Below are 13,148 nucleotides of genomic sequence, written 5' to 3'. Positions count from 1 at the left end.
GTGCTAACTCTCGCCGAGAAATTAGAAATATTAGATCTTTTGAAAAGTGGCATGTCGCATTCCGAAGTGAGCCGTAAGGTCGGCAAGAATAAATTGAACATTCGTACAATAAAGCAGAAAGAAGCTGAAATTCGTGAAAGTGTTAGTGCTAGGGATGGCTGGCTGGCTATGTAAAGCGCTACAGCCTCGAGAACTTAAAGATCACGGGAGAATCGGCATTGGCTGATGCCGAGGCAGCATCAGCGTTCCCAGAAGAGCTACGATGGTTGTGTCTGTACTGAACATGTACAGACTTTTTTGTCATTATTCCCTAAACAATACAGTATATCAACTATTTACATAGCATTTGCATTGTATTAGGTATTATAAGTCAATGGAACAGAAACACTGAGGGCGGCGGGTCCTATGCTGCCCTGGGTCCTAAAGTCCACCCGCACTGAGACAGGTTAAATAAGGGACTTGAGCATCCGCGTTTTTTGGTATCCGCGGAGGTTCTCAGAACCAATCCCTCGCAGACAAGGAGGGCCAACTGTAAATACAACAAAGAGCACAAAACAGCAGAATAATGCTAAGTATAGTAGTGAAATTGAAGTCGTGCAGAAGAAATGCTGAAGTGACCACAATGGAAGAGAGAGAATTAATGGTTCGACAAAATTTCAGTGCCACTGGGAAGGGGGTGTGAAAGGGAATTGGTACAGAAGTTTGATAGCAGTGGAGAAGAAGCTGTTATGTCTGGACTTTCCAGCTCCTGTGTTGTGTAGTAAGTAGAGGAGAGGAAGGGAACGACCGGGGTGGGCTATGTCGCTACAGCAGCTTGACATTGCGAAACTGGGTTTGTGATCCTATTCCTGCATTCTGTCTCATCATTTTTATTGATCCTGCCTAGAAAATAAACTGATCTGAATGTTAGAAGTATATCTTTGCAAATCTTGTACACACTTCACTACCTCTTTACCCTAATTATAATGTTGTAACCAGAAATGTACACTGTACTTTAAATGTAGTCCAGTTAAGGTTCAATTAAAAATTTAACATAACTTCTCTAGTTATTTTCAATTACTCCTTCTAGAATTAAAATCATAACTGCCTTTGCAGATCAGACTGCATCTGAAAACTAATGCCTATGAATCTGTTTATACTACAAGATCCTGCACATCTACCCCATTTAGATTTTTATTCCTAATATATCTTATTACCAATAACCAAAACTGATGAAAATCAATTTGCTAATTCAGTGGCCGTTCTGCATTTATTTTTGGAATTTTTTGCAGTCCTTCTTATGAGCTATTATCCTTCTCCTAAAGACATGTCTCTTTCTATTGATTACAAAAGTTAAATCATCATTCCAGCGTGCAATATTTTTATGTCTTCAAAACACATGCCAGAGAAGGTGTAATCTATTCTTCAAAAAGGCTTTGTGTTGCTGACTGTCACTGGCAGTTCTAAAGGAAGTCTACAGTCATTCGACACAGGTATGGCACTGGAACTGATAATCAGGGATTTGCTGAAAGACTCAATGACCCAAATCTGACATGACCACAGGTTCCTAATTAAAACTGGTCATTAAGATGCAATGGTATTAAAGGTTTTTTTTTAAAAACCATTTTCATTGTTACTTCTGTTATGGAAACAGCAGCTAATTTACTTTATCATTGAATACAAACTCAGTTGCTGATTCACTAATTATTGGCATACTAATGAACAGTTCTTCTTTGTACAGATTAGACACAACCTGTCTGAAGTATTGCTTGCCACCATGAATATTCTGTTTACCCAGTATAAAAGACTGAAGGGTACAAGCCCAGCCACCCCTGCAAGACCTCAGCGCATGATGGAGGACAGAGACACGGTAAGAATGCATTACTTTTTGCCTTTCAGGGACCATTTAGAAATGCTGAACCTGTTATTCTGCATCTACAAATATCCAAAAAACTAAGTATGGTAATGAAAACAGCTGAAGTTTTATGGATTTATAAGACTTACGCAGTTTGCACTTTAAGCCGAATAAGCAAGGAGGAAGTGAAATCGTAGTAGCAAGATGTGAAAATGGAGCCGGAATACAAGGAAAGATTTAAAAGAATAAAAAAATGTAGTATATTAACCTAATTTGTCTAATATCCTGTATAAATTTTATGCTCAATGACAGCTTCTATCCTGCTGTTATAAGTATACTTGCATGGTCCCCTGGTATGATAAAAATGACTCTTAATTTCACAACCTACTTCATTATGTCTTGCGTGGACCTGTACTGTACTTTCTCTGTAACAGTAACACTTTATTCTGCAGTTTGGTAATCTTTTACCTTGTTCTGCATCAATGCACTGTTGTAATGAATTGATATATATGAGTGACAAGTTTTTAAATTGTACCTTGATACATGTGACAGTAAACAAATTTACCAATTAAAAATTTTTAATTTAAACACAAAACCACAAGAAATGAATACTGTTAGCATTTCATGTGTGGAATTTTGACAGATATTTGATTCATTTACTCATAAAAGTTCACATGCTGGTGATGCTAGCAGTAATATTTACTCAGACTTTTTATTAAAGTTTGGTATTCATGCTCTTGATGGAACTTGATGATGGTGAGGACAATATGAGTGAGGTTGATGTTCTGAAGCATGTTGATATTAAGGGAGAGAAGGTGTTGGAGTTGTTAAAATACATTAGGACGGATAAGTCCCCGGGGCCTGATGGAATATTGCCCAGGTTGCTCCACGAGGCGAGGGAAGAGATTGCTGAGCCTCTGGCTAGGATCTTTATGTCCTCGTTGTCCACGGGAATGGTACCAGAGGATTGGAGGGAGGCGAATGTTGTCCCCTTGTTCAAAAAAGGTAGTAGGGATAGTCCAGGTAATTATAGACCAGTGAGCCTTACGTCTGTGGTGGGAAAGCTGTTGGAAAAGATTCTTAGAGATAGGATCTATAGGCATTTAGAGAATCATGGTCTGATCAGGGACAGTCAGCATGGCTTGGTGAGGGGCAGATCGTGTCTAACAAGCCTGATAGAGTTCTTTGAGGAGATGACCAGGCATATAGATGAGGGTAGTGCAGTGGATGTGATCTATATGGATTTTAGTAAGGCATTTGACAAGGATCCACACGGTAGGCTTATTCAGAAAGTCAGAAGGCATGGGATCCAGGGAAGTTTGGCCAGGTGGATTCAGAATTGCTTTGCCTGCAGAGGACAGAGGGTCGTCGTGGAGGGAGTACGTTCAGATTGGAGGATTGTGACTAGTGGTGTCCCACAAGGATCTGTTCTGGGACCTCAACTTTTCGTGATTTTCATTAACGACTTGGATGTGGGGGTAGAAGGGTGGGTTGGCAAGTTTGCAGACGACACAAAAGTTGATGGTGTTGTAGATAGTGTAGAGGATTGTCAAAGATTGCAGAGAGACATTGATAGGATGCAGAAGTGGGCTGAGAAGTGGTAGATGGAGTTCAACCTGGAGAAGTGTGAGGTGGTACACTTTGGAAGGACAAACTCCAAGGCAGAGTACAAAGTAAATGGCAGGATACTTGGTAGTGTGGAGGAGCAGAGGGATCTGGGGGTACATGTTCACAGATCCCTGAAAGTTGCCTCGCAGGTGGATAGGGTAGTTAAGAAAGCTTATGGGGTGTTAGCTTTCATAAGTCGAGGGATAGAGTTTAAGAGTCGCGATGCAATGATGCAGCTGTATAAAACTCTGGTTAGGCCACACTTGGAGTACTGTGTGCAGTTCTGGTCGCCTCACTTATAGGAAGGATGTGGAAGCATTGGAAAGGGTACAGAGGAGATTTACCAGGATGCTGCCTGGTTTAGAGAGTATGCATTATGATCAGAGATTAAGGGAGCTAGGGCTTTACTCTTTGGAGAGAAGGAGGATGAGAGGGGACATGATAGAGGTGTACAAGATAATAAGAGGAATAGGTAGAGTGGATAGCCAGTGCCTCTTCCCCAGGGCACCACTGCTCAGTACAAGGGGACATGGCTTTAAGGTAAGGGGTGGGAAGTTCAAGGGGGATATTAGAGGAAGGTTTTTGACTCAGAGAGTGGTTGGTGCATGGAATGCACTGCCTGAGTCAGTGGTGGAGGCAGATACACTAGTGAAGTTTAAGAGACTACTAGACAGGTATATGGAGGAATTTAAGGTGGGGGCTCATATGGGAAGTGGGGTTTAAGGGTCGGTACAACATTGTGGGCCAAAGGGCCTGTACTGTGCTGTACTGTACTATGTTCTATGTTCTCTTTTCCCAAATTCATTAATACTCCATTGGTATAGGAAGAGGAGTCCGTTTCATTTTTAAGCCTCCATTGGTCTTTAGTAGTAAGTTCAAGATTCTAGTACTTTTATATTGCAAAGCATATCTGATCAGTCCATTTCTCCATTCTGGTAGTCATATGGATCAGATAACATTTGTAGATTATACATCCTTTTAATTTGTTTAATTATTAGTGTATACTGCATTGTTTTCTTCAAAAGTTAACCAATATATCAGATGCTTGTTTCAGTTGGAATTGCTTTTGCATCATATTTCTTAAAAATATTTTGTTACATGTTTCCTTTGGTTTCTTTACAGCAACTCCGACGCCAGGCACGTGCCTTAATAACGTTTGCTGGAATGATACCATACAGGATGGCTGGTGATACAAATGCACGCCTGGTACAGATGGAGGTCCTCATGAACTGACAATTGAAAGATTTCACAATGGAACATTAAGCCAATGGTTTAACAGATGTTTGCTTTTGGAGTTCACTTGATATTTTTTTCAAATTGGAAATGTTATTTTTCTTTAAAATTTTAAATTTTCACTTTTTGGAAACTCTTACCCTTGTTTAGTTGAATCTCCAGTTTTAAAATAAATGGAAAATCACAAACTTGTTATCGCAGATGATGTTTGTTTTATTGCACCCTTACACTAAAGTTGCTCTTGTATTTGTTTGAGAAAAATAATTATTTTACACTTTTCTCTGAATGAATGTGTAAGTATATATCTATTGCTATAGCTCTCTGCATGGTTTCTTTGTTCTTGGTTGTTTCAAGACCTAGTTGTAAGAAATGAGTTGAGTACTTTCTGCAACAAGTTCAATCACAGTAATGTAAATAGAAAATGTAATTCATTTTAAAGAATTGCATACAGCTACAAAGTTATATCTCTAAAGAAAATCCTTCCCTTATGCTTTAAGTACTTTAACCAATATCTGTCAATCATCAAAATGTGTTGATTGAAGTTGGTCACTCCAGTTCTAGTTGGTTTCTCTATTGAACCTCCTTTTATAAGTTGCTTGTTCAATTACATTGCTATCAGGTAAAGTTGTAGATATTTGTCCAACCATATTTTCACTTGTACACCATTTTACTATTTGACTTACAGATGTAAAGTGCAACTGTATTGTTTTTTTTGGAAATTGTTCTGCACACAGGGCCATTCGACTTACTGTACCTGACCCAACTACCCATAAAATCTGTCCATGTACTTAGTTTTCCAAGTATATATCCAATTTGCTTCTTGTACATTACTGTTGCATTCCTTCCATCACCCTTTTCAGCCAGGTGTTTCAGACCATTGCAACTCACTGCACAAAATGGTTTCTTCTCTCCCTCTCTTTTGAGAAGAAAATGGCTGATTTTTTTGCTTTGATGCAAGTTGCACAATAGTAGTTAACAAAGCTTGGCCATTCGATCTCCCTCAGTACCTGTGATCCAGATGAGATCCTGCTGTGATTGCAGGTAATCCACCATCCATCTGTCGGTTCTTTTGACTGAATGAACAAATTAATTTAACTTGATTTTATAGCTACTGCAGTGAGGTACGCAAGAGTGCTGGACAGGCCGATGTGCTGCCATTAATCCGAGGTCGGTATTGGTGCAGCAGCTGGTGTTGTGAATCAGGCCGGCAAAAAGCAACTGCTACAATCCGGCTATTTCACAACACCAGGGTTGCATCATACCACTGTCTTCACTGCAAGACCTGCTTTGAAAATGTTCTTGTATTACTCGACGCTGAGGTAAGTGATAATAGCTTTATCTTTTTAATTAATTGTACTTTCATTCCTTTTATTAAAAAAAAGGAAAACTGCATTTACATTTATATGGCAACACCAGGTGCTCCAGCTGTACAGAGGCATCAGACACTTTGAACATGGTTGCTCACCTCCATTCAATTAAGGAAAAGTATCAAGCAGAGGTCAAATGTTTCGCTACACACAAACGAAAAATGTAAGAGCTTGTTTTTTAGGAGCGTTTGTTGGCCTCCTTTCGGTCCTTTTGCAGTGGGACTAGAGCAAATGAACAAAGGTGCCACAGTAGCACGATGCTATTATAGCTCGAGACATCGGAGTTTGGAGTTCAGTTCCAGCACTATCTGTAAGGAGTTTGTATGTTCTCACCATGACTGTGGCTTTGTTCTTGTGCTCTATCTTCCTCCCACTGTCCAAAGAAATACAAGTTAGTGAGTTAATTGGTTATTTTAGATTGTCCTGTGATTGGGCTACAGTTAACTTGGTGGGTTGCTTGGCAATGTGGCTCATTGGGCTTGAAGGACCTGTCTGCACTGTATCTCTAAATAAAATTTTTAAAAATTAAAAAATCGGGAAAGAACAGCAGTGTCTAATCAGCTATAGTGTAATGGCAAATGGAGAATCTGTAATAACAGTAGTAGTGCTATTAAGATTGATAGCAAAAATCTGCAAAGTTGTCAGAATAGAGAATCTTTGGATTAATTATGTGACTAATTAATTGTGTTTATTTGCCATTCTATTAGTTGCCTGTTTCTGTCTGCTCCATTTTCCCCTACCCAACAAGTCACCAATGAAAATGGAACATTCCTTTCAATGAAAATTCTCTTCATTCTCTGCATTTATATAGTTCAATAGTTCTATTTAATATCAGAGGATGTATACAATATACAATCTAAATTTCTTGTTCTTTGCAGACATCCAGGAAAACAGAAGTGTGCCCCAAAGAATGAGTGACAGTAAAGACCTTGGGTCCCCAAAGTCCCCCCATGCACAAGCAGCAGCAAAGCAATGGCCTTCCCCCCCCGCCACAAACCAGCAAAAAATGCATCACCACCATTCACCCAACAAGCAAGCAATAGCAAAGCCCCAAGAAAGACCATGATCTGCAGTACAACAAAAGTTAATCATTCACCTGAAAATTCAACATACTACAGGCTTTCTCACTCTCCCTAATAAAGGGACAGAGGGGTGTCCTCCTTTCACAGCAAAAGGGGAGACCAACAAAGATAAGCAACCTGCTGATTTGTGGTGTTAAAAGTCTGCCATGCCACTTTTTTTTTCTTGAATTCTCTGACTGGAGAATCAGCTACAAACTCTCCCTCACCTACGAGAGAGAGAAAGAGAGAGAGCACACTATTTGCCAAGTACAGAGCCCCAACAGTTGATCCGCTGTTCCCGATTATATAGCAACTTTCCCTATAAATCTACCCTCATCTCTGCACCTTTGGGTTGTAAGTAACTCACTTAAATGCTTGAAATTACATTGTAAATTATTAATTCTGTTTAATGTGATTATTTTGTACCAAATTTCAAAAATCAATTCTGCTTTCTATGTTAAATGCATTTGTATAAAATTGAAGGCATCTCTTTTACAAAGAAGTCAATACCAAATCAAAGTTGTGTACCAAAGGTGTAAAATTAAACTTTATTATAATGAAGAGCTGACTACTTTTGTTCATTTGTAATGTAAAATTTTAATCAAATATCAATAAACGTTGTATATGAATCATGATTACCTGAAAATGTATATTTGAGTTTCACTGCCTACAATTAAGTTAACAGTTGATAATCATCACTTTTGTAACAGTTCCTAAGATTTTGTATCAAAATGACACAATTGTTTTGTAAGTGCTGTTATCTTAGTAAATGCTTAATGCTTATCAAGTTGAACATATATATTTGTAGAATAATTCAGAAGTGGAAAAGTTTTTTCACTAGAGTCTATTAGAGGTGGGAGGTTTGGGGGGTGAGATATATCATTATTCACAACATGGTGATGCAGAGCTGAAAGGAAATAGTTGCTTAAATACCCATTTCATTAGAAATATCTCTTTGTTTATCTGACTCTTGAGCGTGAAATTCTAAAGCCATGTTTATTGAATGTACAGAATAAATTATCCATGACTTCCTCAGGCTTAAAATAAAAACAGGTTATAGAGTTTTGACTTCACTTTGTTGCTATGTAATTCAGCTTCGTTTAGTGCCAGTTTCTATGCTATATGTTTGTTTATAACAGTACCTGGAAATTATTAGACGTTAAAATTTAAATTGATTCCTTCCGTCATTACATATTTTTGAATTATGATTTCTGGTATCCTGTTTCTCCTAAAGAAACACATGAAATGCAGTTCAATTTATGCCCAGTCAGAACTGCAGTGTGTTAACTTTATGAGAAGTAGTCATATTAGAACATTCACAAAATGCTGGAGAAACTCAACGGGTCAGGGAGTATCTGTGGAGAGGAGAGGAATAAACAGCTGATGTTTCAGGCTGAGACCCTTCAGCAGGATTCTGATAACTATTCTTGGAGCACCCATAATGGTTCTATGGCATTCGTAGTTTTATCTTCTGCCACTTGACTAAATGGCCAAGTGTATTAAATATTTAATTGGAGAACTTGGTATGATTGGGTTTAAAAGGAGGAAACCAAGTCCTGCCAATTCTTCACTTCCTGTTGACAGACCATTGCTTAATTCAATGTGGTATTCGGAGGGTGAAACCAATACATCAGCATGTTGTGTGATGACTTCCTGCCGTTCTATGGAATAGACCAAGTCTATAGTTATCTGCAGCAAATGCATGCATGTATTTGATACTGTTGAAATCTTGGCTCCTGCCATCCTGCAGCCAGTCTTCTGTGCAAGGGTAACTTGTTCCTTAAGAAAAATCAAATGTACTTCATTCTGAGAGATGTGAAACTCAGTTTACAATTTGATCTCTTCAGATCAAAAAGAGCTCCCCAAAATGGAATGTTTACTGATGGCAATAGGTACTTCATTAGATGAACAATGTTTTGGGGCTAACCAAAGTAGTATTTTGGGAAGGGCATCTTCTACATTGCTGAAATCCATGGCTACTTTGCACCTATCAAACCAAAGTGTACTCTTCCATCTGGTTGTAGTTTTGTTTTCATTGTTATATTTACCTCTGCCTCACTAAACAAATTTTGCTTGGCATTATTTAATCAACTATTCATTTGGTTGCCTCTGAATTTTTCTTGAGGCTGGTTGCTTATTCTACTTTGTTTTATGTAAATTGCTTCCTTTCTACATTTTAAAAAGTTTAAACTTCGACCTCTCTTTACTGGTTTTCCAGGTCAAGTTGTGTGAGTAGGTCTTTTTTTTAATTGGAATGAACAAAAATTTCTGCTGACCTTTGCAATAAACTTACTTCCATTCTGCTGACCTTTGTAATAAACTTATTTCCATTATGCTGACCTTTGTAATAAACCTTTTTCCAGTTACTATGCCTGGGGTAGTGGTCCACTTAATTTACTAGAACCATTACGTGCCTGTTCCTGTCTGCTGTAGGTTTCCCACATATAAAAGATCTGCAATAAAGCTTCCGCTATCATTATTTCCTCAAGCTGTCACATAGCTGTGACCCTATTCAATGGCAGATCCCATAAGCTGTGTGCAGTCTCCCAGCTCAGAAATTGAAGCTATCTCCCATGGCAGGTTCACCATCAACACTCTGATTGGCAACGAAGAGGACAACATGAACATCTACTACCAGCCTGAGCTCACTAACAGCAGCTTCAGTTCCTCCAACAACCTGACTCAAAACAGCAATTTTTACTTGAGGACTTTTGGCTACAACACTCTGGATGTTGTGCCCAGTTGCGAATATTATGCCAACACACAGATTGCAGGAGAGGAGAAGAAAAACAGACCGACCTTAGCAGATCTGCGCTGCTACATGGTGGTAAGAGTGTTCACACCCAGTCCATAATGACTTGTTGCTCTTCCTTCAATTCACCTGTACATAATAAATACCATTTTGTTTGGACCTGATTCTGATCGGTGTAGATCATTCACACACCACATGATGTATTTTCAATACGCTCTGTGTCTTAAAGTTCATTTGAATTTATCTCATTTTTAAATGCATCGAGTTCGGATTTCTTTCGGATACTGCACACCCTACTCGGTTTTTAAAACTTTGCACGTGAACTCAAAGCATATGTTTTTGATAATACACCTATTTCAATTTGTTAATACTTTTTACCCTTCAGAATTTTAGGGCAACCCTAATTTCAACCATTTAAAAAAAATACATAGTTGTATAAAGTCTCGCTGTTTCAGTCAAATGTTAGTCTTCTAAACATTGGACTCAGATCCGCAGGTCCATTTCAGCCTGTTGAAATGTTCCATTTCTAAAGGTACCTGAGTTTTACAGATCAAATTTTCTAGTCTTACCTGGCCATCTCAGGGTTTAGGGGCACTAACTTTCAGCTACTATCCTGTGATGGTGCTGTTTAAAATATAGTTCAGAATGCTTTTTAATCTGTAATGACAAAGGTTGAGAAGAGATGCAGAACAACTTGTGTTTAGGGACTATCATTTAATTAGTAAATTGTTATTCTGAAGTGTGCAATGTTATTGAAGATAAAATTGAGCAAAGCAAGTTGAGACTGAGCAAGGGAAAAATTTGTCTTTGACATATTAGGGCTTAGGATGAAGAACAAATCTGGATCTTAAAGAGAAGTTCAAAAACTTCCAAAATGCCAGCTGGTACTGGCACCTACACCGGACTCTGAGGCGAGTGGTCCCAGATTTGAATCCAGCTGGCTCCTTGCATGCTTTCCATCATGCTGAGTTGAGCAACCAGCTAGCAACTCGGCCTCATTTTCAAAAAAGACAAAAGCTAAAGAAACAGCAATTTTACTGCCCAATGCAGCACAAGGGGTGGTGGAGAGGAACTATGTATACAGTCTTAATTCAATCAATTCAGTTCTGACCTCTGTCTCTGCAGAGTTTGCATGTACTCCTAGGGACTCCATGGGTTTAAAGTGGGTGTTTATTTCCTCCCACATCCCCAAGTCTGGGTGGGTTAATTGTACTAGAGATTCTCACATTATGTATACGAGTGGCCAAACTTTGGGTGCGGAGTGGGTGAAATCTGGCAAGAATAAAAGAGTTTATGTAGGATAAGTGTACACAGGTGATTGATACTCAGCATGCTGAATGGCCTGTTCCGATGGAGTGTGACCCATTGCTGCTTTAACTTTGTCAATTGTGCAGTTGTGAGAACTCCATTTAAGCTTAAAAAATTAAAATGAGCGTGTGTTGGTAGGTGAAGAATGACATTGGGTGAATCATTCCAAACAATAAGTAGCAAGGCATTGATTTTTTTATTGTCTTTTGGCATAAAAGCAAAGCTGTAGTTGGCAGCCCATGAGTTCATGGAGGCTCCGGGTATATTTGGATCTGACAATCTCATATGCAAAGAAATAGTTAACAAGGTACAGAGATTGAGCTGAGGCCAATCTTGAATGAATTTACGAATTATTTAATGGATTAATAATCCCCCTACCCAGAAGGAGCTAATTGAGGTGGGCATAACCTTGTGTCATCTTGAGATTGTAGCTGAACAATGTGTTGTTCTAAATAAGATACTGCCTTATTTGGTGCTATGAAGTTGTCTAAAATGGATCAAGGTAAGAACACAAAATGTTTTAAGTATATGGTAGATTCAGAAGCAGTGGGCTTATGCTTATATTTTAGATAATACTCTAATCAGTGTTTCCCAGTGATAGTTCACATTTTGAACCTTTGCATTTTTTTTTGTTTTAAGTGTGTATTAAGGATGGAATGTAGTGCAACCATAATTCTGTGCTTGGAGCCCATGCATTGCATTACCAGATATACATGGATTTCTGAATTATTGCCATGATTCTATTGCTTTCCAGGGCACAGAGCAGGTTTTACCTCCCTTGCAGGAAAGTGAAACGAATGATGAACTTGGCAAAAGGGAGGGACGGGTGCTAAGTGATGAGGTTCGAGAGAAACCTGTCCGATTTGGTTGGATAAAAGGTGTAATGGTATGTATTCTTTCTTTCCAAAATGACTATTCTACATCAGAGTGCATGAGGGTATTATTTGCTATAATGACTTTTTTCCCCTCCACAGTCAATTAGGTTCTAATATTTGCAAGCAATAGGTGGTAAAGTCATTCTGTAACAGCATAGCACATATTTGTATAATTTTCGTGTGTTACAGTGAAATGATCAGTCATTGCCTGGTTATGCGATCAGTGTTCCATTATAATCTGCAGTGACATGACAAACTGAAAGAAGATGAACAATTTTTTAACTGTGTTCAAGGATTAATTTGATTATTCGTCAGTCCAAGAATTAGTGTTTTTCCAGGCATTCATGGAAAATATATCAATGCACTTTAGGATATTTTTTGCTTTTAGAGAGAAGAACAGATTTTGTCTTAGAGTGCATCCTATAATGTGTCAGTAGTGGAATAATATCAGTTCAGGCTTCTCCACAGTTGTGAGAAGACTTAACGTTATGTATTCTCAGGAAATTCAGCCAACATTTTATATGTTCCAGGTGTCAAAATTTTCTCTTAGTGTTGACAAGAAATCAGCAATGTGTTGTTTCAGAACGTAGATGGCAGCTCTCAATCCTCATTTTGAGCATCACTATGATGTTGTCTGGCCTTTCTGGCAGTTAACTCAGCAAATGCAGTAGCATTCCACTACAGTCTGTTTACGTGATCCTTTACAAAGTCAAGCATTCTAGCAAGGATTAATGTAGATGTCAAGTCTGGGAAATGAGGGAAAGAAGCTTTACAGCAAAATCAGCCTAAAGATCAAGTCATTGTTCAATTGCTGTTACATGAGAGGGTACAATTCACACAAATCAATTCTTAATCTATATAATAGGTGAATTTGTATCCAGTTGAATCATTAGAGTACTGTTTTTAACACGGTTATCATAATGAACAAAGTGGTTAATGATCTTTGCAGTCGTGAGGATGATTTAAAATGTGGTTGCTGCAATTATGTTGAAGCTGGTAGCAGTTTGTGGGTGTTGGTACATACATGGTTAAATGCAGAAACCTGGGAAGTGTTGTCATACTGTGCTGCAAGCTGCAGTATTATAACCCCTACAAATGGAATCCACTTCT

The 13,148-nt window shown here is 38.5% G+C and overlaps 2 protein-coding genes across 15 annotated transcripts in view; both read left to right on the top strand.

Moving 5' to 3' along the window:
* nup93 (nucleoporin 93) overlaps window positions 1–4,898 on the top strand; it is a 241,711-nt gene extending 236,813 nt beyond the window's left edge. For all 11 annotated transcript variants that reach the window (XM_063066763.1, XM_063066768.1, XM_063066771.1 and 8 more), the window contains 2 exons: window positions 1,721–1,849; window positions 4,565–4,898. In XM_063066763.1, coding sequence (XP_062922833.1) covers window positions 1,721–1,849; window positions 4,565–4,675 — 240 coding nt within the window. In that variant the 3' untranslated portion in view covers window positions 4,676–4,898. The remainder of the gene's footprint in view (window positions 1–1,720; window positions 1,850–4,564) is intronic.
* A 4,635-nt stretch (window positions 4,899–9,533) lies between these two features.
* The window catches only part of slc12a3 (solute carrier family 12 member 3), a 75,547-nt gene continuing 71,932 nt past the window's right edge, over window positions 9,534–13,148 (top strand). For 2 of the 4 annotated variants that reach the window (XM_063066760.1, XM_063066759.1), the window contains exons 1-2: window positions 9,535–9,930; window positions 11,918–12,049. In XM_063066760.1, the coding sequence (XP_062922830.1) occupies window positions 9,619–9,930; window positions 11,918–12,049 (444 nt within the window). In that variant the 5' untranslated portion in view covers window positions 9,535–9,618. Of the gene's footprint in view, window positions 9,931–11,917; window positions 12,050–13,148 lie in introns of all 4 variants that reach the window. The other 2 variants (XM_063066761.1, XM_063066758.1) reach the window with 2 other exon arrangements.

The sequence above is a fragment of the Mobula hypostoma genome, chromosome 14, assembly GCF_963921235.1.
Source record: "Mobula hypostoma chromosome 14, sMobHyp1.1, whole genome shotgun sequence".
Classification (NCBI taxonomy): Eukaryota; Metazoa; Chordata; class Chondrichthyes; order Myliobatiformes; family Myliobatidae; genus Mobula; species Mobula hypostoma.
Note: the sequence above shows the minus strand (reverse complement) of the source record. Positions and strands in the feature narration are given on the sequence as shown.